We start from the raw sequence: 21,732 nt of genomic DNA, 5'->3' as shown, positions 1-21,732 counted from the left end.
AGCAGCCTTGTTGCAGCTGTCCCTGCTCTGAGCAGGGGGTTGCACTAGATGATCTCCAAGGTGCCCACCAGCCTCATCAATTCTGTGATGAAGGCCATGGTACAATTAAGAAGATTGTGGCTGCACAACCGCCATTAAAAAAAAAGAAAAAAAAAAAAAAAAAAAAAAAAAAAAAAAAGAAGAAGACTGGACTAGCCAATAAATAGAAGCTACGTTGGGAAGGAGGGAACCAGCATTGTTTTTTTCCTGCTGAAAAGTGGTTGCTGCATTCAGCCTATTGCAAAAAGTACTGCTACAACCTTCCCTACCACACAATCTTCTGCTAATACAACTACTCTTTAACTGTAAACAGTGGGAACACATTAATCTGAGGACAATGTGAGCACTGGGTCAGCTCTGCCAGCTCTCTGAAAGCAGAACAGGTGCTGCCCAGGTGTAGAGTGCTTCACACCACTCCGCCACAATCATGCACAGGCATCAGCCCAGCTCAAGAATCTCCAAAGAGCAGCCTCTCCATCACCACCCACACGTGGTATGGTGCAGGCTAACAGTCATCTCCATCACCTTTTGTGTGGTTGCTAGTGACAGGCAACAGTGTGGAGCTGGGGACAATGCCAGCAGAACTGAATTGATTGAAAGGCCACCCATGTACAGCTGAAAGTTTATCTAAGGCAATAAAGCTGCAAGGAGCTCAACTTCCACTGCATACTTGTGTTTTCTGGTGCCACTGAAGAGGAACTGTAAATCTGCAGTCAGCTTAACACACAAAGAACAGTTAATTACAAGAATAGCTTCATAAAATAATTAACAGCTTCAGGTTACATTTTAAGAAATCTTGATTTTAATGGAATAATTTATCCAGCACATGCCACACAATTCTAAAACAGAGCCTCTTCGCAGTTGCTACAGAAGCCCTCAAATTGTACAACTCATACTAATGTTTGTATCTTCTTTTAATAAGCACCTCATCCCTACATAGTTTTCTGTCTTTGATTGACAGTCATGGTTTACCCAATGACTTCACTCTACAGCACAAGGTGGGAATGTTTCTCACAGATAGGTATTTTTCTCTCTAGATATACCAAATTCAGAATTCAAATGTATATAGTTTACTTCAAAATACTCTAATTAATTAAAATTAATTATAATGTTAAGGAATACAATTTAATCAGCTTAATGCCAAGTGATGGTGAATTGCCTAAGAGGATTCACCACTGAGCGATTTATTGCAGTAACAGTAAGCCTGATATTATCAACCTAGGAGAAACAGACAAGACATCAGAAGTTCAGTGCACTGCTTACTTCAGTTGATTCAATACATACATACCATCTCATTGGTCACACAGAGATATCAAAATTCATTATAGGGCTTAATTTCATCTGAAATTGCAGAAAAGCTTAAAATAACCCTTTCCCATAGGTCCATTGTTGATTGAAATGTTAATACAAGATCTTACATTTATAGCAGGAAGCATAACAAAAAGCCATGTGTCTACAGCTACTGACAAGTTTTCTGCACTCCTGAATTTCACTAATACAGTATCAACCTAACCAAATTCAAGGAAACAAGGAGACACAAAAAGATAACGTATTTCAAATCATTGTGTTAACTACCCTTTACTTAGACGTACAGAAGGAACAGCCCAAATACTTCAGGAGCGCCAGGAAAAAGAGAGTCCTTTAGACTTACGGACAGCAAATAGCTATTATCACAGTGGTAAAATTAGCTCCCTTAGAAAAACTTTCAGACTACTTGCATGCTTTCGATTTTACAAGTCTATGTATGCCACAATCTAGTTCCGTCCGGAAAGATGCCAAAATCCAACTTTAACCATTAACATTAGGATCCTTCCCAGTCCCCAGCTTACTGCCCATCGCGGGGGTCAAAGGCAGCGTGCACAGCACTTTGGTGCTAAGCAGTCAAATCTAAACTATTACTGTTTCTTTTTTACTTTTTAAAGTTTGGTGGGTTTTTTGTTTGTTTGGGTTTTTTTTTTTTTTTTTTTACCGTGGAAACACAACTCGCTACTTTTCACTCCCGGTTGGGTGCGTGCTTTCTATTCCCTCCCCAGTCAGCGGCGCTCCGTGCCGGGCCGTGGGAGAACACTGCGGGGCCCGTCCCCGCCGGAGCCCCGCTGCCATCCCCGCGCGGTGCCGGCCGCCCCGCTCCGCTCCGCGCCCGCGGAGAGCCGGCAGGCAGGCGCAGCCCCACGGAGCGGCAGGGCAGCCGGGCATCCGCGCGAAGCCCACCTGGCTGCCCCACTGCCCCGAGAGCGGAGGCCCCACGCCGGCTCCCCGTCCCGTCCCGCTCCCGGGTATCCCCGTGAGAGAGTCCCGCGTGTGCACCCGATCGCGCAGCCCGAAGGAGCCGCCCCCGGGTACTCACCGCGGCGGAGACGGCGCTGAGCTCGGCGCTCAGCAGCAGCCCGAAGCCCAGCCAGAGCCGCATGCTGCCGCGCACCGCAGCACGCCGTCGGTCCCTGGGCGGCGGGGCGCCGGCGACTCAGAGTGGGGCTCCGCGGGGCCGGCCCCACATGCGCGTCTCTTCCCTCCGTCGCGGCCGCGGCGCCTGCAATGCCTCGGGGGCGAAGGACTCGACTCGCCGTACGCGATGGGCGGTGGCAGCCCCCCCTCTCCTCCCCTCCGGGCGGGGACCCTGGGAGGGCTCAACCTCGCCCGCTCCCGTTCCCCGCTGACCGCAGTTCTTCCGCCTCCTCGTCCCCGCCGCGGGTGCGTGGTGGGCCGCGGGGGGCGCGGGCGGAGCGGGGCGGCGCGCCGCTTCCTCGCCGCACACGGCCGCGGCCGCCCGGGAGGGCACGGTACGGCAGCGCAGCGGTGCGGAGCGGGCGCGGGGCGGGCGGCGGAAGGGGCCGGGGAAGGGCCGGGGGCGCTGGCTCTGCACGGCCCGTCGGGGTCCGCGCCCTCGCGGGTGCCTGCGCGCCGGGAGGACTCCGCTCCGTGCGGGGAGCGGCGCGACAGCCCTCTCTCCCCCCGGATCGGAGCCCGGCCCGGCCCGGCCGGTGGGGCCGCTCCCTGCTCCGGCAGCGGCGTCGCCCAGCCCGGAGACCTCCGGCGGGGGGAGCGGCGTTACGAGCGGGCTGTTCTCTGCCTTGCAGGGGTGGCCGTCCGGCGGGAGGGAGCCCTGAGCCGAGCCCCCGGCCAGGCAAGGAGCGAAAATGGACATCCCGCAGCTTCCCAGTGCACGTATTTTCCTTTGTCAGTAAGTAATTCCGCTCGGTAGGCTTTTGGAAATAACTTTTTTAAAGTCGTATTGTCACCTTTAACTGCGTAGCGTTATCACGTGCTTGTTTTGCACTGGCTTAAAACAATATCGTCCTTATTCACCTTTCCCTGCAGGGATACGGGACTTTTGCTGATCCTGATGGAAGTTGTGCTGTCAGCCGTCAAAGTGGACGCCGTAAGTAAAACGTCTTTTGACTTTTACTGAGAAGAGAAGGAAAAAGCAGTTTCCGTGGTACCAATAAGTGAGGAACTGCGTTTTCCTTGCCAGATGGCTTATCTATCTTTCTATTAAAAGTAACAACTAACAAGTCATCTCTTCAAGCCTTACAGATTGCTGCCTTCAACAAAATGATGTTCGGCAGAGAAGCATAATGCTTCCAAGTGTCAGGTTGTTTGTAGTATTCCACTGTTAATTTTGCTCAAATTGGGTAGTTTGTTAAAGCGATAGTGAAACAAACCCAACAACTTCTTTTTTTTTGTAAGAAACACACCAGAAATGCAGTGCTGTAGATAGCAAGAAGTGCTTTGGTAAAGTTAACCTGCAGGTGAAATGTCTTCAGTTACATACAAACCTCATCTGAGGTCTGTGAAGCTTATTTCTACAAGTCAGAGTTTATAAATAAACCGTTGTTTGAATTAAATTGTTAAATCCAAAAACAGGTGTTATGTACCATACAGGTTGCAGCTATCTCCCTGAGTTGTTGATGTAAGCAGAAGTTACTAAACTCTTGCATCATTGTCACAAGGATGTGAAAGATGTGAGAGATAATGTATAGGAGAGTGCAGCATTTGCATGTTACAAAGCTTGGTGAGTTTAATGGAAAGATTGTCATTAATGGGAATAGATTTTGGAATCAGGCCTGAATATAGGAGACTGAGGTTGGTAGGCTTGGCTTGTGGCTGCATTTATTGGTCAGCCACAAGTGTGAGTAAGGCTCTGTGGTCATGTGCTAGTGGGACCTTGATTACATTTTTTCAAAAGCTATCCTACTTATATTATAATCCTACTGTCTGCAACTTTATGACTTTCCACTCCTTATAGATGTGCGATCATAGGCCACATCTTTGTGGTGAGATGGCATAGTGTGTTAAGGAATGGGAAATATTGTGTTAAGGAATGGGAAATACTAGGGCTTTCGCAGCAGGTGTTGTGACGTATGATAATCCTGCAGTCCAGCTGCAGTTGTATGTAGTGCTTGCCCATCAGCCTGTGTGGATGGTTGATCTCTCCACATCATGCCTGAGCAAGAGCTGTCTGGCTGGGGACCCACAGCCCAGTGGGAAGGGACAGGAGCAAGAGCCATGTCATGTGCTGCTTGTCTTTGCCTCATTTAGATACAAACATTGTTCTGCTGCATAGTGCTGAATGGATGATAAAATTACCATGTGCTACAGAAACCAGAGCAGGCTGCTGATTACTGCAAATGTTTTATTCCCAGTAATGATATCACTGGGATCAGTTGACATAAACCAGTGTCATTAGGACTCCTCTTTTATGAAATTGTGTTGTAGTGTGCATAGCACGATACCTGAGTTTTAGCTATAGCATGGACTAATTCATTCTCCTTCGTGATGTTACAGTAGACTGCAGGCTGTGATGTTAAAATTGAGGTATACAGAAGAGGTGTTTAAGATGTCTTGGTTAATGGATGCAGTCTGATCATGGCTGCTTGAAACTCCACATGCTGGTTTTCCCAAAGAATCTTGAAAAAGTTAATTGGTTTGCATGAAGGTTTAATTTCTCAGATTTAGTAGTTCCTAAGGTGGTGGCTGTGTAGGAGATTACACACCCCAGTGAATGTGAATGGGGAAGTCTGGTCATGTTTCCATGAAAAATTATGCTGCACTGCCACCACGATATTTATCCTATTTTCCACTCATATGCTGCTCCTTTCCCTTGGCCAGCCCAGGTCTTTCTGTAGTCGTGTGGTAAACTGAATTGGAAAATTCCTTGTTTGTACTAATCACTATCCCAAAACAGAAGAGGGCTGAGAGCTAACTTTATCCTGGGTCAGATCATCACGTGTATTCATAGAAGCCTGGGCTGGCATGGGCTTAGAAGCAGCCAGCTGGGGGTGGGAGGAGGGTTGGGCTTCTCCTTGCAGTGATCACGCTGATCAAATATGTTTGCAAAGTGACAAAGTGGGTGTTGGTGGGAAGCAGCACCTGAATAATTTCCAGAATTGCTGGCAGTCATATTCTTTATATTGTAATCCTGTTTGTCACACTGAATCTTCTCCTACTTTTTACACTTATCAATGTGCTAATGGTATGAAGTGTTTTATTAGCTTGAATTAAAAAAACTGCTATGAGTTATTAGAGTCTGTAGGACCAGGTCTTAAAAGTCATGGTTCTGCCTGTAATGAGACAGGCAGAGCTGCTGACTTTGACAGCCATATATATGTGAAAGAGTTACAGCTGCTGAGCATAAGTGGTGTTGAATGAGAAAAATTGCACATAGGAAGAAACTGGAGGGAGACTAAGGAAAGGCCAGGAAAGAGGGAGAGAGGAAAAGCGGAACTCACAGTTTGACTGAATGTGTTGCCTGGCAGGCTGCTGCTGGCTGTTAGGGAGACGGATGTTTCTCAGCAGAAAAAGGAATGAGAGGAAGAAAAAGAAGGAGGATGTTTAGGATATTAGAGAACTTGGAGAGAAAAAAATGATGTCTCTGGCAAGAGAAGAGGATGCTGGTTGCAGGCTTGAAGGACTAAGGAAGAGAAGTCCTGGAATGGAAGTGACAGGAGAGACAGCCAAATGGAGTGGATCAGGCTCAGTTATCTTTAGCACTCTTTGGCATACATTGGATAGTCATGTTAAAGGCCTCAAGTAACTTTGGAACCACTCTGAATTGTAGATTTAATAATTCACGTGGCTTAAATAAAATTAAGTACTATTAACTACCTGAAGTTCAACCAAGTTTACAGATTTCTTCTCCCTTTCTGTCCCTGCTAATACTACATCAAAAATATAGTTCTTAGGTATTTTTTTTCCTCTTCAGAGACAATGTATCTTCTGCTAATGTCGATTTTTTTCTTTTGTCTTACAAAAAGAACACTTTTCCCTAAGTAGTTTTGTAACATTTAATTCCTTTATTGGTGTCCTCTTAGTATATTTTTTAAACTGCCTCTAACAAAAGTTACTTTTTTTCCAAGTTATATTCAGGTGAGAGCAATATCCAGCAAAGAAGGAAATTAAATAACTGTCAGATCAAAGAAAGAAAATTGAGACAGAGTGAGTTTGAATAACATTTGCAAAAATAACAGCAAGTAGCAGATCACACATATCATTTTAACAGGAGACCATTTATAGATATATAGAAAGAAAACAGTTGAAATAGTGCATGAGATATAATTCACTTCACTTCTGTGAGATTGCAAGGGGACATATCATGGAGGATGTCAACAAGTGGGAGAAGTAATAATGCTTTAAAAGCAAAATAAAACCAACAGTACAGTGTACTGCTTGTATTGGTTTCATAGTGAATTTAGATTGCTGACATGGGTGCCCTAGTTACTGCTCTAAGTTAAAATGTGTCAGTGCTCTGGGCTATCTCACATCCAGGTTTTCCCAGATGTGTCCTGTTCTATTCCATCTGGAAAGTTTTGTCGGGTTGGAACAGTAGGGCTTTTTACATTAACACAGGATTTCCAGGCTGAAGAAGCCAGGGTGGAATAATCACTTGGCCCATCCTGCTTAGTATGTCTACTGTAAATGTAGGCACTGGGATCGCAGTATGAAAAATGTGATAAGGCAGGCATACTGCCCAGCTGATCTAGGAAGGAGGCATCAATCTGATGTATTGATTTCATCTGCTACATTACTTACTTAGTGAATGCAAAGTGAATTCACATCTTCCTGGAAATACCAGGCTCCCTACCTGTGAGCTGCTTCAGAAATAGCCTAGGAAATTCCCCAAAAAGATACATTGCAATCCTAGTTTAGAACAACTTCATTTATCCACAGGTTTATCCACACTGACAGACATTAATTTGTTTATGTCTGATCGAATAAGTGTATGGTTGGGCTCATCTTTGAGTGAGAGTGGTGTTCCATAAGAAAATCAGACAGAAAAATGATACTTTGAAAAACTCACTAGCATTTGGGGACCCTCCTAACACATCTGATTTCTTTATTCAAAATTTCTTTGAACCTTGGAAGAATTACTGGGGAGTTTAGAGAGGACTTCTTTTATGTTCAGTCATGGAGCTGACAGGAAGGGGCATCTCTTTTGAGGAGCTATGAGAAATCCTGAATGCAGAAGGTGGCAGCTGCCCAAGGCAAAGCCCCTCATTTCCACCACCATCAGCAGCCATGCCTTGGTCTGGCACTGCTTTTTTGATGATGAGGGTCGCAGAGTTTGTATCACCTTGTGGGCGGGCAGCAAGATGACTGCCTGAGTAGGAATTTATGGTTTTTTAAGAGCCATGACTTCTCCCATCAGCATCATATGATGCCAGACAGACAAACACATTCACAGTTAGTATTGCACACATGAAAATGTAGTCATGGTTGATAGCTTTGAATTCCTTATTTTTGGTCCCTCTTTTCTTGTTTGCTGTCTGCCCCACTCATGTGTAAGAGAGTTCCATAAATGCGTCTTTTCCTTGTTACTTTTCAGATTCTTCCTTGAAATGCTTTTTTTCTGCCATGCCTATGAAACTGGTACTGATTCTAATTTACTAATTAATCATTCTTTCTTGAAAGATTTCTTTAAGAGTCATTTGTTCTATGTCTGTGTGGAAAAAATGAGAGAGTCTGTGCTTTGTACACAGTCATATCCGGTATATCATATAACTAATTCAAGTTATTCATGCAAGGGCAAAAGACAGGTTACACCAAAAGCAAAATCTTGTATCTGCCTAAAGTTAGTGATGATGAGAAGTTTCTTGCATGTATTCATAAACTCTCTCTGCAAAGTGACACATAAGTTCTTTACTCACTTTTTCTTCTTTATAGATCAGAATTATGTTCAAAAAATACTTACTATAATATTTTCAAGTAAGGTCTATTTTATTGAGTTATTAACTGGCCTATCATATAGTCATGCTGCATTTGGCAACAAAATAGAGAGAGTTCTGTCAGCCTTCCAGAATTCTCAGAGTTAAACTGTTGATACTGAGTGACAAGAACCCTGACTAGGTAAACTGTCATGTAATAAAATGAACTTGTTTTTTCGCCTTAGTCTGAAAATAGCTGAAGCAGTTTCAGAAATTCATCATTGCTTTTCCTTGAGCTTTTAAGGTAGGACTTCTGGCTTTTATTGTGTAGTGATTTTACCACAAGAAGCCTTCATGCATTATGATACTAAACCTGCTATGTAATTTTTTAAATTTTGCACAAAAAATTATTTGTTGGTCCAAATATATATTGCCTTACCCAAAATGTAAAGCTGCATTGTGGCTTATTCAGTTATGCTATAAGCAAACACATTTTTATACATATTTTAATTCAGTAGTTCAGAGCACATTTTGTGTTACTGATGATTTTAGGTTTGGTTTTTTTTTTTTTTTTGCAATAATGCATTTCTTGTTTGAGACTAGATTATTCTTAATTAGTTCTTTGCTTTTGTTTTGACAAGTCAAAAGTTGGCCAAGGAGGGGAACATTCTTCCTATCATATTGTACTGATCCAAGATGATCTGAGAGTTCAATGTTAATTTAGTAGCTTACATCGTTTTGCCTAAGAAGGTAGCTTATCTTCTCATGCCTTGCTTTATTCACAGTACCCTGTTTGCTCCTCAGGAGTAAAAAGCACAGTGAAATTTGCAGTATTTCCTGATGTTTATCAACAGTTATTTTCTTTAAAATGGCAGCACATAGTTGATAGCAGCAGTTGACTCAGCTCACAGTGAAAGTATGTGATCTTTATCATGCAAATATTTCTGAGTGACCAAGGACCAACATTATTGGTTTCCAAGTGCCCTTTTTTGTCCATTTGGAAGCTGAAGTTGCTGATTTGAGGCAAAGGTAGCTCCTTGTTTTCACACCCTAGAAACAATGTGTAGCAAGGAAAAATGCTCTCACAGTTCATGAGCCAACTTGCATTTGTGTGATTAATTTGCCCGACTTCAGCAGAATCCTGTTTTTGTTGCAGTTTCCCCTCTGACAGTCACAGTGTTTGACTAAGCTGCTGCATCTTCTGAACACACCTGGTTTTATGCTGTCTTTCAGTTTCTGCCTTTACTTTGTGCTTGCCAGGAAAGAGGGATGATGTGGTTGTGGATTGGGCAGCAGCAGAGCGGGCTGCTGCTCCCAGTGGGCAGGGGAGCCTGGAGGCATGAGACCATGGACAGGGTGGGGAGGTGGGCAGGACCTGTAACCCTCCAGCGGGTCCAAGGTGGTCACCAAGGGCAGACACAGCCCTGGAGGGCAGGGCAGGGCAGGGCCATGGGGATGGAGACGGGCAGAGGCCAGGCTGGGGTATTTGCCCACGGGCGGAGGAGGTCGGGGTGGCCTGGCACAGGCATGGCTGACCACAGCTCAGGTCAGCACTGAGGCCCCGCATTCGGCCCGAGCTCCCAGGCTGCTGGCAGGCCAAGGGGGAAGCCCCGCTCCTCACAGGCTTTTTCCCACACAGCTCATTTCACACCACTCTGGGAGTGCAGCTGCACCCGGAGCTGGCCCCGCGCCCGCTGAGCAGAGCCGGGGCTCCCCTGGGGTGGGATGGAGCGAGCCTGAGGCAGAGGCAGCCAGCAGGTCCTGGTGCAGCCCAGCTGGCTGCAGGGAGGCCAGGAAGCTGGAAAAGCAGATGTGTAAGTTTAAAATTTGTGGCAATTTTATGGAAATCAGCATGTTTTAGGAGGGCTAGAACAGAATTAAAAATTGACCAGAGCCTTCTATATTAATTGGAAGGGCAGCATCATTTGGTGTATCTTTCCAGGAGTAGTTCCTCAACAGGGGATTTCTGGTCAAGAAAACCCCCTGATTTCCAATATAAACTTACTAACAAGTTCTATTTTTGTTTTAGAAACACAAGATCAGAAGAACATTTAGATCGTATCAGTTACCAAGGATGCACGCTTACTGGGATATTTCAGGCATCCTATTTATTTGTAAATGATCCCAACCTTTATTTTGAAGTAGCTTTCTGAAGTTAGCAAGTAAAGATCATTCAGATAAATAGGGCTTGGCTTATTTTTGGCAGGTCCTAGCTGCAGATCTAACCCACATCTCTTCTCACTATTAGATGATGGAGTCAAATAATAATTCCTTTATTCCAAGTATACTTTTCCTTTATCGTTCACTAGACCTTTAAAAGTCTGATCGAAATTACTTGAATATATAACCAGGCTGTATACAGAAAAGGAACGCTGGGCAAAGCATCCAAAGCTATCCAAAGATTTTGGATACATCTGTTTTGTTCTGCAGTTGGGGGTTTTGGTGGTTTTCTTATTGTCTTCTAGTTTGTGTCATTACTAAACAACTAACTGCCTCAGGTTTAAGACTTGTCACAAAGCGCAGCTTTGAGCTCATGAGTTGTTACATCCAGTGGAGCTCTGGGACCTTGTGGACCTGCCTTGGTGCCTGAGCAGTGTGGCTGCCCTTCTGTCTATCCTCTGAAGGCTGCAGCTCCTGGCTCAACGCAGAGCTGACCGCCTTGGTGCACACCCCAGGCCTCTGTGGAAACACAGGCTTGGAAACAAACCTGTTGTTGATCAGAGACAAAAAGAAGGAAAAAAGGCATCTGTACAAATTGTCAATTCTCTGCCTGTACCACATGGCTCTCCACTGTCAGGTCCTGCCCATGCTTGCTGTGCCTTGCAGCTGTGGGGAGCAGAATGGTTTTCCAAGGTAGGGACAGGAAACTGGGAAAGCTTCACAGGCTTTCCCTGTCACACTGGTGTGTGTCTTGCTCTCAGCGAAGTGTTGGCTCCTGCTGATCCATCTGTGCAGTCTCCGGGCATGCTGCATATGGATGAGGAAAGGCATTCCCACATTCAAGCTGCAGCCTCACTGACCCCGTGTAATTGATGTTCAGACACCTGGTCTGAGTCTCACGGCATCCTGAACACATGTACCGAGACCCCAGGGTGCAATTCCGGGAGAAGAGTGGAGCTGCTTATGAGAGCTACTGGAGTGTCCTGGGCTGAGCCTCGGCAAAGGGAGTGGGCAGAAAGGAATGCCGCACCCGCACAGGGCTGGGAATAGCCGCTGGGGCCATGGAGCATGGGAAGCCTGCATATCTCCCCAAGCCGGCAGCCAGAGAAACAGTCTGCTGGAAACAGCCCAAACGTCTCTGCATGAAACTCAGAAAATCTTAAGTGACACTCGCTGGAAGGAAGTGAATTTTCCTTGCAGCGTGGGGCTGAGGCTACGTTTCCACCAGGTGCTTTGCAGGTTTGTGCTAAAAAATGGGTGTGAAGAAGTCGGTGTAAAGTTGTCCAAGTCTTCTGACCTCTGTTCATGCCCATGAGGTAGCCAGCACATCTGTTACCTCTTAACTCACTAAGGCATGGAGGCTGCTCCCTCTCTGGCTGTGTCCCTTACAGTAAACCACAGAGTCCCAGGTGTATTCTCTGCCTTGTGGTCAGTTGGCACAGTCTGTCCATGTCCATAACAGTAAAAGCCTCTTTAGTTTCCAAAACAGGGTGGCCCCTTAGAGACTGCCTGTGTTCCTTACATTATGCTGACTCCTGCACCGTGGCCAAAACTGTCTTTGCAAGCAAAGCAAGGAAAAAATCCCTAGCCCAACTGCAGGCATTCGTGAGACCATTCTGACAGCTAAATGGTCAGGCTGTGGGGCACAGGGCTCCTTAATACATTATTATAGACATGGAGGCTGTGTGCCTCAGACTGACATTGACGGGCTGGAAGTCAGGGCCTGCTCTCATTTCTCACGTGCATCATTGTATTGGGGAGTTTTACCTGAGTAAGAATGGAATGAAAGAACTGAGCAGCACTGTCACCCATTTAAATAGGAAATTTGTGCCATGAAAGACCCAAACCCTTCCTGATAGTTTTGTTTTAAGCTTTATATGATGATTCATGGCATTATCATGCCTTATCTGTTGATACTTCATATAAGCAAAATACTTACACTTCATATAAGCAGAATAGAGGACAAAAACAAGCATATAAGAAGGTGTGAATGACAACAGGTCAAAGTCAGATTGCAAAAGCAGAGGTATCAAAAAACTGTTTACTCATCCTAAGTGTTAGGAAAAGTAGTCTGTGGGAACTGAAAAAGCAGAGGATTTTCACAGCGTTGCAATAAGCTTACATAGGTAGAGGTTTGAAACCGAGTTGAATTTTAGGCCTTTAAATATTTGGAGCATAGAAAGTTTCTGAGCTGCAAAAAATATAAAACAAGCAACTATTGTATGCTGTGAAGTGTACATGTAGTGTTCATTGATTGGCCTAAGTAGATGCTTGTAAGCTTTCAGCATTAGCCTGTTGGCTAAAAAACTTTCAAAAGGCCTTGTAACAAGGACAGCTTTGGCTTCTGTTGTTATGGCGTGAGTTTTACCATCTTTTATGTCTCCACTGAGACTGAGACTGATAATGAAATAAAAAACTCGTGGAACGCGTCTCAGTTGCCCCGTCCTGTTGTTGGAGATTAGATCCAACAGTAGTCCTCAACAAAAGGACAGTGACAAGAATATGTAGCTACTAACTTGTTTTATTGGCTTGTGTTGAACATCCCAACTGCACCTTAATCTGTTCTGGAGTGTCAACACTGCAGCGCATCTTCTTCAGCTGCCCCACTCTCCAGAGAGATTTTCCATGGAATAGGTAAGGGGCATGGCAAAAATGGGCTCTTTTACCTTGTGGTTTTAGAATGCAGTCAAGGACAGGTGAGTAGTAGAAGGTAAGGATTTTAATTGATTAATTTGATGTAAACTGGAGTTTACCAGTTGTCAGTCACACAATACCAGCTTCCAGTCTAGGTTTCTGTCTTACTTTTCTTTTCCACTTCTTTCCTATGGCAGGAGGTTTTCATTTCTTTGTGAATCACAGCCTTGCTGCCTTAGCTATTAAGCTATTAATACTGCCTTTAAAAAAAAAAGTCTACCATAAGATCATCTGTTTAGCTTTTACCTCAGTCTTAGAGAATAAAGAGAGAACTCCATGAGACTCAGTCCCTTCTGTGACTGTAGGACTAAAAGGATCCAGTAGCCTTTCTTTTGAGTAAACAGACTCAAATTAGACTCAAAAAGAGTGAAATATGGTAACTTTTACACGTCAAACCCTCTATACCTGAATGCCTTTTAAGAAATTATTATTTAAGTTAGCCTATATGGTTGATGGACTGGGAAAATCCAGGGAAAAATAATTTTTTCTCATTAACATTTATTTCCTTTTATGAATTTATGTCATCAAGTTGAGATCCAAACATCTTACACCATCCATCCAATGCATGATCTGCCCAACACTGATCTGATTATGTTTCTGTGTAAGAGGGGAAACTTCAAACTCTCCTTGTTGTTACTTGCTCATAATAATTGTTTTTGTGTCTTCAAGGGCATAATATAGTAGCCATTCTTCAAGAAAATGTTACCTCTGCTTTTACAACTCTAATCTCTTGCTTGAGGTTCGTATTGTCCCTTAGGGACACAGTATCACATAGAACCACAAGTGAGTAGATGGGTGATTAGTAAGGTAGCTTGAGGCTGTATCATAAATCACTTTGAAGATTGGGCTGTAGTCTTGAATTTGTCTGAGTAAGGATTCATGTGAGCCCTACAGCAACATGCTTGTGTGATCCTGCGCTGCTTCATGCTTTGAACCAACTGGTCTGTTCTTTTTTTTTCCAAGGAAAAACATACAGCAGTTACTATGACCAAATCACAGACAGCCAGAAACATCATACTGGCATGTTGGGAGCTCTTTGTGTATAGAATCCAATTTCCATGAGATTAATTCCATAAGGCTTGTCAGCTGCAGTGGAACTATACCATCTCAAATTATGGATGATGTAATTTTTACTACTTCTTCAAGGTATTTAATTTTCATTCAGCATGATTTCCATATTAGTCATGTATCATTCACTGTCTTCAATAAAGTCAGTAACGTGTGTAAACAAGGAGAGAGGAACTGAAGTGCAGTCATCACGCGTTATGAATGAGGGGGAGACTGAGATCCACCCTGGACACGTGTTCTTAGACTTGAGGCTACTGATCTTTCATTAGGCTCTAAAAAGAATGTTCCATTAGGACAAGGGCACATAACTTCATAGAATAGCATAATTAATTTGTGGGGATTAAAGCTCACCCTCCTCAGAAGAAAAAAGTATATAAAAAAATGCACTTGCCAAGTAGTTTCACTACTTACCCTGCAGACACAGCCCGTAGGGAGATTACAGTGCTGCGTGCAGGTAATGGGCAGCCCCGTTTGGCTGTGCAGAAACTCCACAAACCCATTTATGTACATACGGAAAAAACGAGAATTTTTTTTTTTATTTAAGAGCAGGACAGGGACCATCCTAAAATTATTTTATTGTCATCTAAAGATCCCCCAGGGTTTGCAGCTTTTCTGTAAATATAAATTTAGTCTTTTCTTTGAGGAAAGTCCTATTCCTCAGTAGCTAAGAAGCCAGACCTCAGACCATTATTTTTTTTTTTTCCTTTTTTTTTTTTTTTGTGGTCAGATTGACCTGAAGTTTTTTCAGCGGCAGAAATCTTGCTGTTTAATCTCAGAAATCCTGCTGTATCTTCCTATTTCCAAGTTTGTCTACTGTCAAAAGTGAGTCGTTTTCCTAAGAAAGGACATGGGAAAATGGTGAATTAAAATAAAAGTGCAAGGTTGTTGCTTGCTTTTTTTTTCCTCTTGGGTAAAAGATGAACTCAGTTTTGCCTTAGCTTCAAGAAATTTCCTTTTTTTCTGGCACTTCACAACCAAACATAGTTTTAGATAGTCTGGTTACCCTTTGCAGAGAGTCTTGTTAGTAGTGTCAGCTGTCCCAGCATCTTTCAAACGAGCAATGAACACAAAAACTGTGCTCTAGAGCACAAGCAGGAAAGACTTCTGACCTTTTGATCTGATCCCAAAATCCTCTGCATGTCCAAAAGCAGCAAGACAAATACCATAAGACTTTGAGAGTTGAGGAAAGGGAAAGCTCCAGCATTTCACAAACAGAAAAAGGGAGCAGCTCCCTGAGGAGCCCAGCTGCAGCACAGAACTCACGACCAAGGCTGTGAGAGACCTGGAAATGGAGTTTGCTGTGAAGTCCTGTAGCTGTGCTTCAAGCAGGAGCATCAGATTGTCCATCAGCCTCCGCAGCAGCAGAGCTGCACAGACTGACTTAAAAACTGTCAGCCTTCCAGTACCTAAAGGAGGCCTGAAAGACAGATGAAGACAGACTTTATCAAGACGTGTAGTGATGGGACAAAGGGGAATGGCTTTAAACTGGAAGAGGTTAGGTACAGATTAGATATTAGGAAGAAATCCTTTACTGTGAGGGTAATGAGGCACTTGAATAGGTTGACCACAGCAGTTTTTGAAGCTTCATTCCTGGAAGTCAACCAGACCAGGCTGAACAGGGCTTTGAGAAACCTGTTCCAGAGGAAGGTGTCTCTGACCATGGCAGGGATGTTGGAACTAGATGATCTTTAAGGTCCCTTACAACCCAAGCCATTCTATGAAAACGTAACCCCAAGGTGAAATCCATGGTTGACTAATTAGGGAGTGTGAGCAAGCCAGGACTTGCTGTCTGTCCCTCCCTGTGGTGTTGGTCTTACTGCAGTCATGGTGCAGGTTAATCACAGAATCAATGAGGTTGGAAAAGACCTCTGAGATCATCGAGCCCAACTTACGACCAAAGACCACCCTGTCAACCAGACCATGGCACTGAGTGCCACGTCCAGTCTTTCCTTAAACACTTCCAGGGATAGTGACTCCACCACCTTCCTAGGCAGCCCATTCCAATGAATCACCAAGCTTTCTGTGAAGAGCTTCTTTCTAATGTCCAACCTAATCCTCCTCTGGCCCTATGTAAGACTGTGTCCTCTTGTCCTGTCACTGGTTGCCAGGGAGAAAAGGTCGACCCCCACCTGGCTACACCCTCCTTTCAGATTGTTGTAGAGTGTGAGAAGTCTTTGCTGAGCCCTCTTTTCTCCAGGTTAAACAACCCCTACTCCCTCAACTGTTCCTCATAGGACTTGTGCTCCAGCCCCTTCACCAGTTCCACTGCCCTTCTCTGGACACACTCCAGCACCTCAAGGTCCTTCTTGAATTGAGGATCCCAGAACTGGACACAAGACTCAAGGTGTGGCCTCACCAGTGCTGAGTACAGGGGGACAATCACTGCCCTGGTCCTGCTTGGCCACACCATTGCTGAGACAGGCCAGGCTGCCACGGGCCTTCTTGGCCACTTGGGGACACACCGGCTCATGTTCATTGGGCTGTTGACCATCACCCCCAGGTCCTTTTCCTCTGGGCTGCTTTACAACCACTCTGCCCCCAGTCTAGAGCTCTGTCTGGGGTTGTTGTGACCAAAGTGCAAGACCTGACCCTTGTTCCTGTTGAACCTCATGCTGTTGGGCTCAGGCCATCGATCTAGCATGTCCAGGTCCCTCTGCAGAACCTTCTCACCCTCCAGCAGTTTGACACTCCCACCCAACTTGGTGTTATCCTCAAATCTGCTAATTTGTGAGTCATGCCCCAGTCTGCATGATGCAGAAGGTGTGTGTTGCCTGGTCCAACATACAAGGGAGAGGGAACTCATTCTCCCTTTTGGTCTATAACCATTTTCTCCTTATTAGCATTCAGTACACACATCCCTGGCACAGTTACATTATATTAATTGTAACATCTCTAGCTTTGAAAATAACAGGGAAAGAAATGTGTCAGATTGGCATTGCCACCACTACAGGTTACTGAGCTGGCTGCATCACTAATATGAAAGTTACTTTCAGCAAGCTGTGTGTTTCTGTGGCAAGAACGGTCCTAATGAAGTCCTCCAGGAGATTTTACAAATACACTGTGACTTCTGCTATTCAGGCCAGATACAGTACCCAAGGCAGCTCACTTGAAACTTGTTTTTTAAATCTCTGTGCTGTATTGCTATGTGCTGCATTAAACATGGCCCAAAAGGTTACATGTTTCCAGACAGTATATTCAGCATGATTTGTAAAGACTTAGTGGTGTGGGATCTCAGTATATTGTTGCATGGATTCTGTCTAATTATTAAGGACATATGACCAGTTGACTTAAGTCTAAATAATTAAAGCTTAAAAACACAATATTTCCCCGGCTCCACTGTTTTTTAATAATTAACTACAGTGCTATGAGAGCCATTTTGTGCTACCAGCTTTTAAGCAGAACAGCATGATGTCTTCAAGAGAAAATTCTAATTTTAGTGTGTGCTATCAAATGGTCTAATGTTTTTAGTCAGGATTTAAAGTGCAACATGTTTGTAGAAACCCCCTTTAAATCAGTGGGTTTAAGCACACTTTGGTCAGGCTCTATTTGACTTTTTGTTAGTTGCTGCAGGATGCAACAGAACACAATAGGATTGACTGGATTTAGTTTTCAGGGTAACAATTAATAGAAATTCTTCCAGTGTGTGCTGACAGTGAGACTTCATGTTAATCGTTACTGAAGTTCTGCTTTTCAAGCCTCCCTCAGGTAATAATGAGTGACTTAACATCACGTACATCTTTTGGCTTTGCTGGTTTTGTAGCTGTATGTCCTGTGTATGTCTTATCTTTCTGTCTGTGCTGATAAACATATTCCCTCCTTTAAGGAGGCCCAAGTTTTAATTTCTAAGAACCAGAAGTTGAAAATAGAGTCCTGGAAAAGTGAGTCAGAATATGTCCCCAGACTGGTCACCTACATTTGTTATCAACCAATGAAGCTATGTCTGGGGTGAAGCTATGCAAGCAGGGAGTGTCCTGTGACACCCCCCACATTACACTTGTGTGAGACCTACAGCACTAAATGTAAGTCTTCCATATCTCATCTGTAGTCCTTGCCTATCATCAGCTGAAAGTACAGGCTCAGTTTGATAGAGAGCACTTGATTCACGTGGCATATTGGTGTAAAGAAATACATGGAATATATAAAGCAAGACTGATATTTATAAAGTAGGCTGTGAGAATTTCCTGAGTGTAATTCATGTTTGAATTACAGTGCTAGTTTTGGAGAAACATCCTGTCTGTATTTTTTGTGCTTTAGGTGCCAAAGAGCCTACCACAGCCCCTACTATTTTTTCCAGTAGTTGATTACTCTTAGAATAAACACAGATTGATTTAACCACATTGATCTAGCTTTAAAATCAGTCTCTGAGCTTTTGTTTTACATTTGCAAGGTAGATGATAGAGCTCAATGTTACAAGTTTACTAGTTTCATTATGTCATTATCTAGGTACTTTATATATAGAAATTAGCATAGTTTTTTAATCACAGCCAATTAAGGAAAAAAAAATTTCCTTTCTCATTTCTTGCATACCTTCCATAAAACCCAGAGACCAGGTTATCCTGTCACTGATGCTGTGCAATTCCCCTAGAGATGGTTATTTGATTTTGCAGATGTAACTGAAAGGCAAGTGTGGCCCTTTATGTATGTTGGCAGGCAAAGAGCATCAGAAGCATTTTTGCCTTCAGGATAATTGGAAAATGGTTTCCTTTTTTTTTTGTCATCCACCCATGATGCCATCTAATTTGATGTTCCTTGGCTGCTAGTTGTTAGCCTCATTAACCTTACTTGATAGAGTGTTCCAACATTTGTGATTCTCATGTGAAAAATGCTTCCTGACGGCTGGAATTTGTTTTTCTTTAATTTCTACCTTTGCCCTCTTGTCCTATTATGCATACTAGGCTGAAAATAGTAACTTGAGATTGGTGTGCGTACTTCTTACAGTGTAATGAATTCCAGTTAATGCTCTTGCTGCTTCTTCTTTCTCTTAAGATAGTCATGGTGATTCAAAATCATTTAACCAACAATCCTGCTTACTTTCACTTAGGTCTCTCATGTTTTTACATTTAATGATAATTTTATGAAAGGAAAGGAGGAAACTCAGATGTGTATCATTTGTCACTTGGCCTGTTTCTACAAATGTGATATTACCCTGATGTTAACTTTATTGTCTTACTTGGCATGTGGAGTAGCGCCAATGCAAAATTCTTGTGGGCAGCAGAACTTGACATTTGTGAGGTTAAAATTTCATCAGTCAATGCAATTTCACTCTACAGAGTGGCAAAATCCCAGTTCTTAAATCTAAGTGCATTTCAGCTAGCTGTGATGATCATTGTCAAATTTGCGGTGGTGGAGAGTGGGAATTTTAATCCCTGTTCACAAATAAAAGGGGTTTTTTTCCTTTTTGGGGGTCATACAGAAACTCTTGTATACTTGCATTCTACACTGGTAGCAACAGATTTCCCATCCAGCACAGGTCAGCTTTAAAAGTATCATCAAAAAGGCAGTTTATTTTTATTGCATTTTCTTTAAAGTTCTAACATTATTAAAAGGTCGAATGTAGATCTGTGAAGGGCTACTATTACAAATTAGGATTGGTCCATAATGCAGCATCTTTTCTTTATTTGGATGCAGATTCATTTGAAATTCTGGGCAATTTTGGGACACAGTGCATAGTACTCCAGGAAGCCTGTAGTATTATATTAGACTAATCAGAAAGGCTACCACACTGGTTCAATTAGCTTAGAGATTATGTTAAGTCCTTTAAGTTCAGCTGGTCTAGAGCTTGGTGGCTTTTCTCTTTTCTTTCTATTGTTTACTTTGTTGTTTCCTAAAACAGGCTTCACATGGTGAAGAGAGAAACTCAAACTGTGACAGTTGATACCTAGGAAAAAAGGTCATTCCACTGACAAGAGAATTGTTTACAATTGTTTACAAACAATTCTCCCCAGTCAGACTTTTTAATTAAGTTTATAAAAGATGAATAGAAAGGGGAGATTGTGTGATACCTAAGTGGGGTGTTAGGGATTAAATAATGCAAAGAAACACTCATAGTGTACTTAGACAGTGCAGCTGTTCTTGGCCTGAAAGCATGAAATTGTCGTTACCATTCGCTGGCAAGTATTCTCTTGTAAAGTTCATCTCTCTGGGTACAATTGCTTTTTGGGCTGTTTCCTCTTCTGAGTTTAAAATTTTCCGAATCAAGAGTTTGTTTGATATTCTCTGTCTGATAAGAATATCAGGCAACTTAGTATTTTCATCTTTGAAAATGGTTATTTCAGCATATATTGTAACATACATGTCTGAACTCATGAAGAAGCACACAATAAAGGTAGTTTTGGCTTAACTGGCGATTAAAAAGCTATTCAAAAGTGTCCACCTTTTGGCTCAGGTCCTATTTTTTGTATAGAGGAGGTATTTTCTGAAAAGTTGTCTTGCCTTGGACAAAGATGGTGGATTAATCAAACTGGAAGTTTAGCCTATCTGTACAATCTTGTATAATGTATGTCATTCATCCTACATGGAAAAAAATCCCCTCCATCAATTTCTTTAATTATAGTCTAAAGACCCTCAAAATTTACTTTCAAAATCTCCTTTTAGGGAAAGAAATTTGGCTTCTTTCGACTAATTAAAAAAAATCCTGTGCAGATAGATAATTCCAAATGTCTTCTGCAAAAATAACCAGAGGTCACACTTTTGCTGGAAAGAAGGTTATACTACCAAGTTAAGCATTTACTGAGTCAAGCATTCCAATGCCAGGCTCTTTTGGGAGGTATCCTAAGAAACAGAAGCCTTCCCTGAAGTACTATAAATTCAGTGATGATGAAATAATAATAGGACCTTCTGGAAACTCCATTTTAGAAACTTATTTCACACTTAGGACAGTAAAATGCATTTTCTCAAGTAAATTGAGACTTTATCAGGCATGCATTTCTACCTCCTTGCATTTCTTTTCACGTCAGGAAAAAGTAAACCTGAAAATCTTGTTGCCTACTTGTTGATATAAACCATTGACTTGATAAACTGTCCTGGGTTGAAGTATATTCTATCACCATCTTCATGAACTGTTGAAACCAGGTGAGGCCGTGCTCCCTGCCTCCTCCACTCTGGCTTATCTTCTGTTAATGGGCCCATCAGCACCTTTGCCACATGACTCACAGATAACCCCCTCCTGGACTACCTCCTGTTAAAGGGCCCATCAGGCCTTATCACATGACTCACAATCCCATTGTGAGATGCTCTGCCCAGAGGGAGGAACCAAGCATTCCAGCCTGGATATAAGCTGAGACTCTGAACACCAGAGGGGCGCTTACCCACTGGATTCCCAGAGGACCCGAGCTACCAGACTTTTCTACAGGATCACTGCTTCAGGAAGACCACCTCATCTGGACTGTTTCCATCACTCTGCTCAGGTTGTATTCTGACTCTGTCAGTGGTCTTTTGTATTATTGCATCTATTTTATTTTACTTTCTTTCCTTTTTTTTTTTTTTTTTCCTATTAAATTGTATCTCTGACTTGGAGCCTCTCATTTGTTTTGCCTTCAAACTACTACATTTTTGGCGCCCAGCGTGAGGCAGGAGGCATTGAGAAAAGTCAGAATTACAATTTTGTATTGAAAAAGGCACCTGTTCACTA

The 21,732-nt window shown here is 43.1% G+C and overlaps 2 protein-coding genes across 3 annotated transcripts in view; one reads left to right on the top strand and one right to left on the bottom strand.

Annotated features, from left to right (window-relative positions):
- The window catches only part of COL4A1 (collagen type IV alpha 1 chain), a 122,035-nt gene extending 119,345 nt beyond the window's left edge, over positions 1-2,690 (bottom strand). Inside the window, exon 1 of the mRNA XM_066176772.1 lies at positions 2,387-2,690. Within this exon, the coding sequence (XP_066032869.1) occupies positions 2,387-2,449 (63 nt within the window). The 5' untranslated portion in view covers positions 2,450-2,690. The remainder of the gene's footprint in view (positions 1-2,386) is intronic.
- Positions 2,682-21,732, top strand: part of COL4A2 (collagen type IV alpha 2 chain) — a 147,938-nt gene continuing 128,887 nt past the window's right edge. Inside the window, exons 1-3 of one of the 2 annotated variants that reach the window (XM_066176771.1) lie at positions 2,682-2,730; positions 3,117-3,220; positions 3,358-3,418. In XM_066176771.1, the coding sequence (XP_066032868.1) occupies positions 3,177-3,220; positions 3,358-3,418 (105 nt within the window). In that variant the 5' untranslated portion in view covers positions 2,682-2,730; positions 3,117-3,176. The other variant, XM_066176770.1, reaches the window with a different exon arrangement.

This window comes from Chamaea fasciata, unplaced genomic scaffold (assembly GCF_029207755.1).
Source record: "Chamaea fasciata isolate MVZ Bird 193981 ecotype frontalis unplaced genomic scaffold, bChaFas1.0.hap1 SCAF_2, whole genome shotgun sequence".
In the NCBI taxonomy this organism is placed as follows: Eukaryota; Metazoa; Chordata; class Aves; order Passeriformes; family Sylviidae; genus Chamaea; species Chamaea fasciata.
This window is presented reverse-complemented; position numbering and strand designations above follow the sequence as displayed.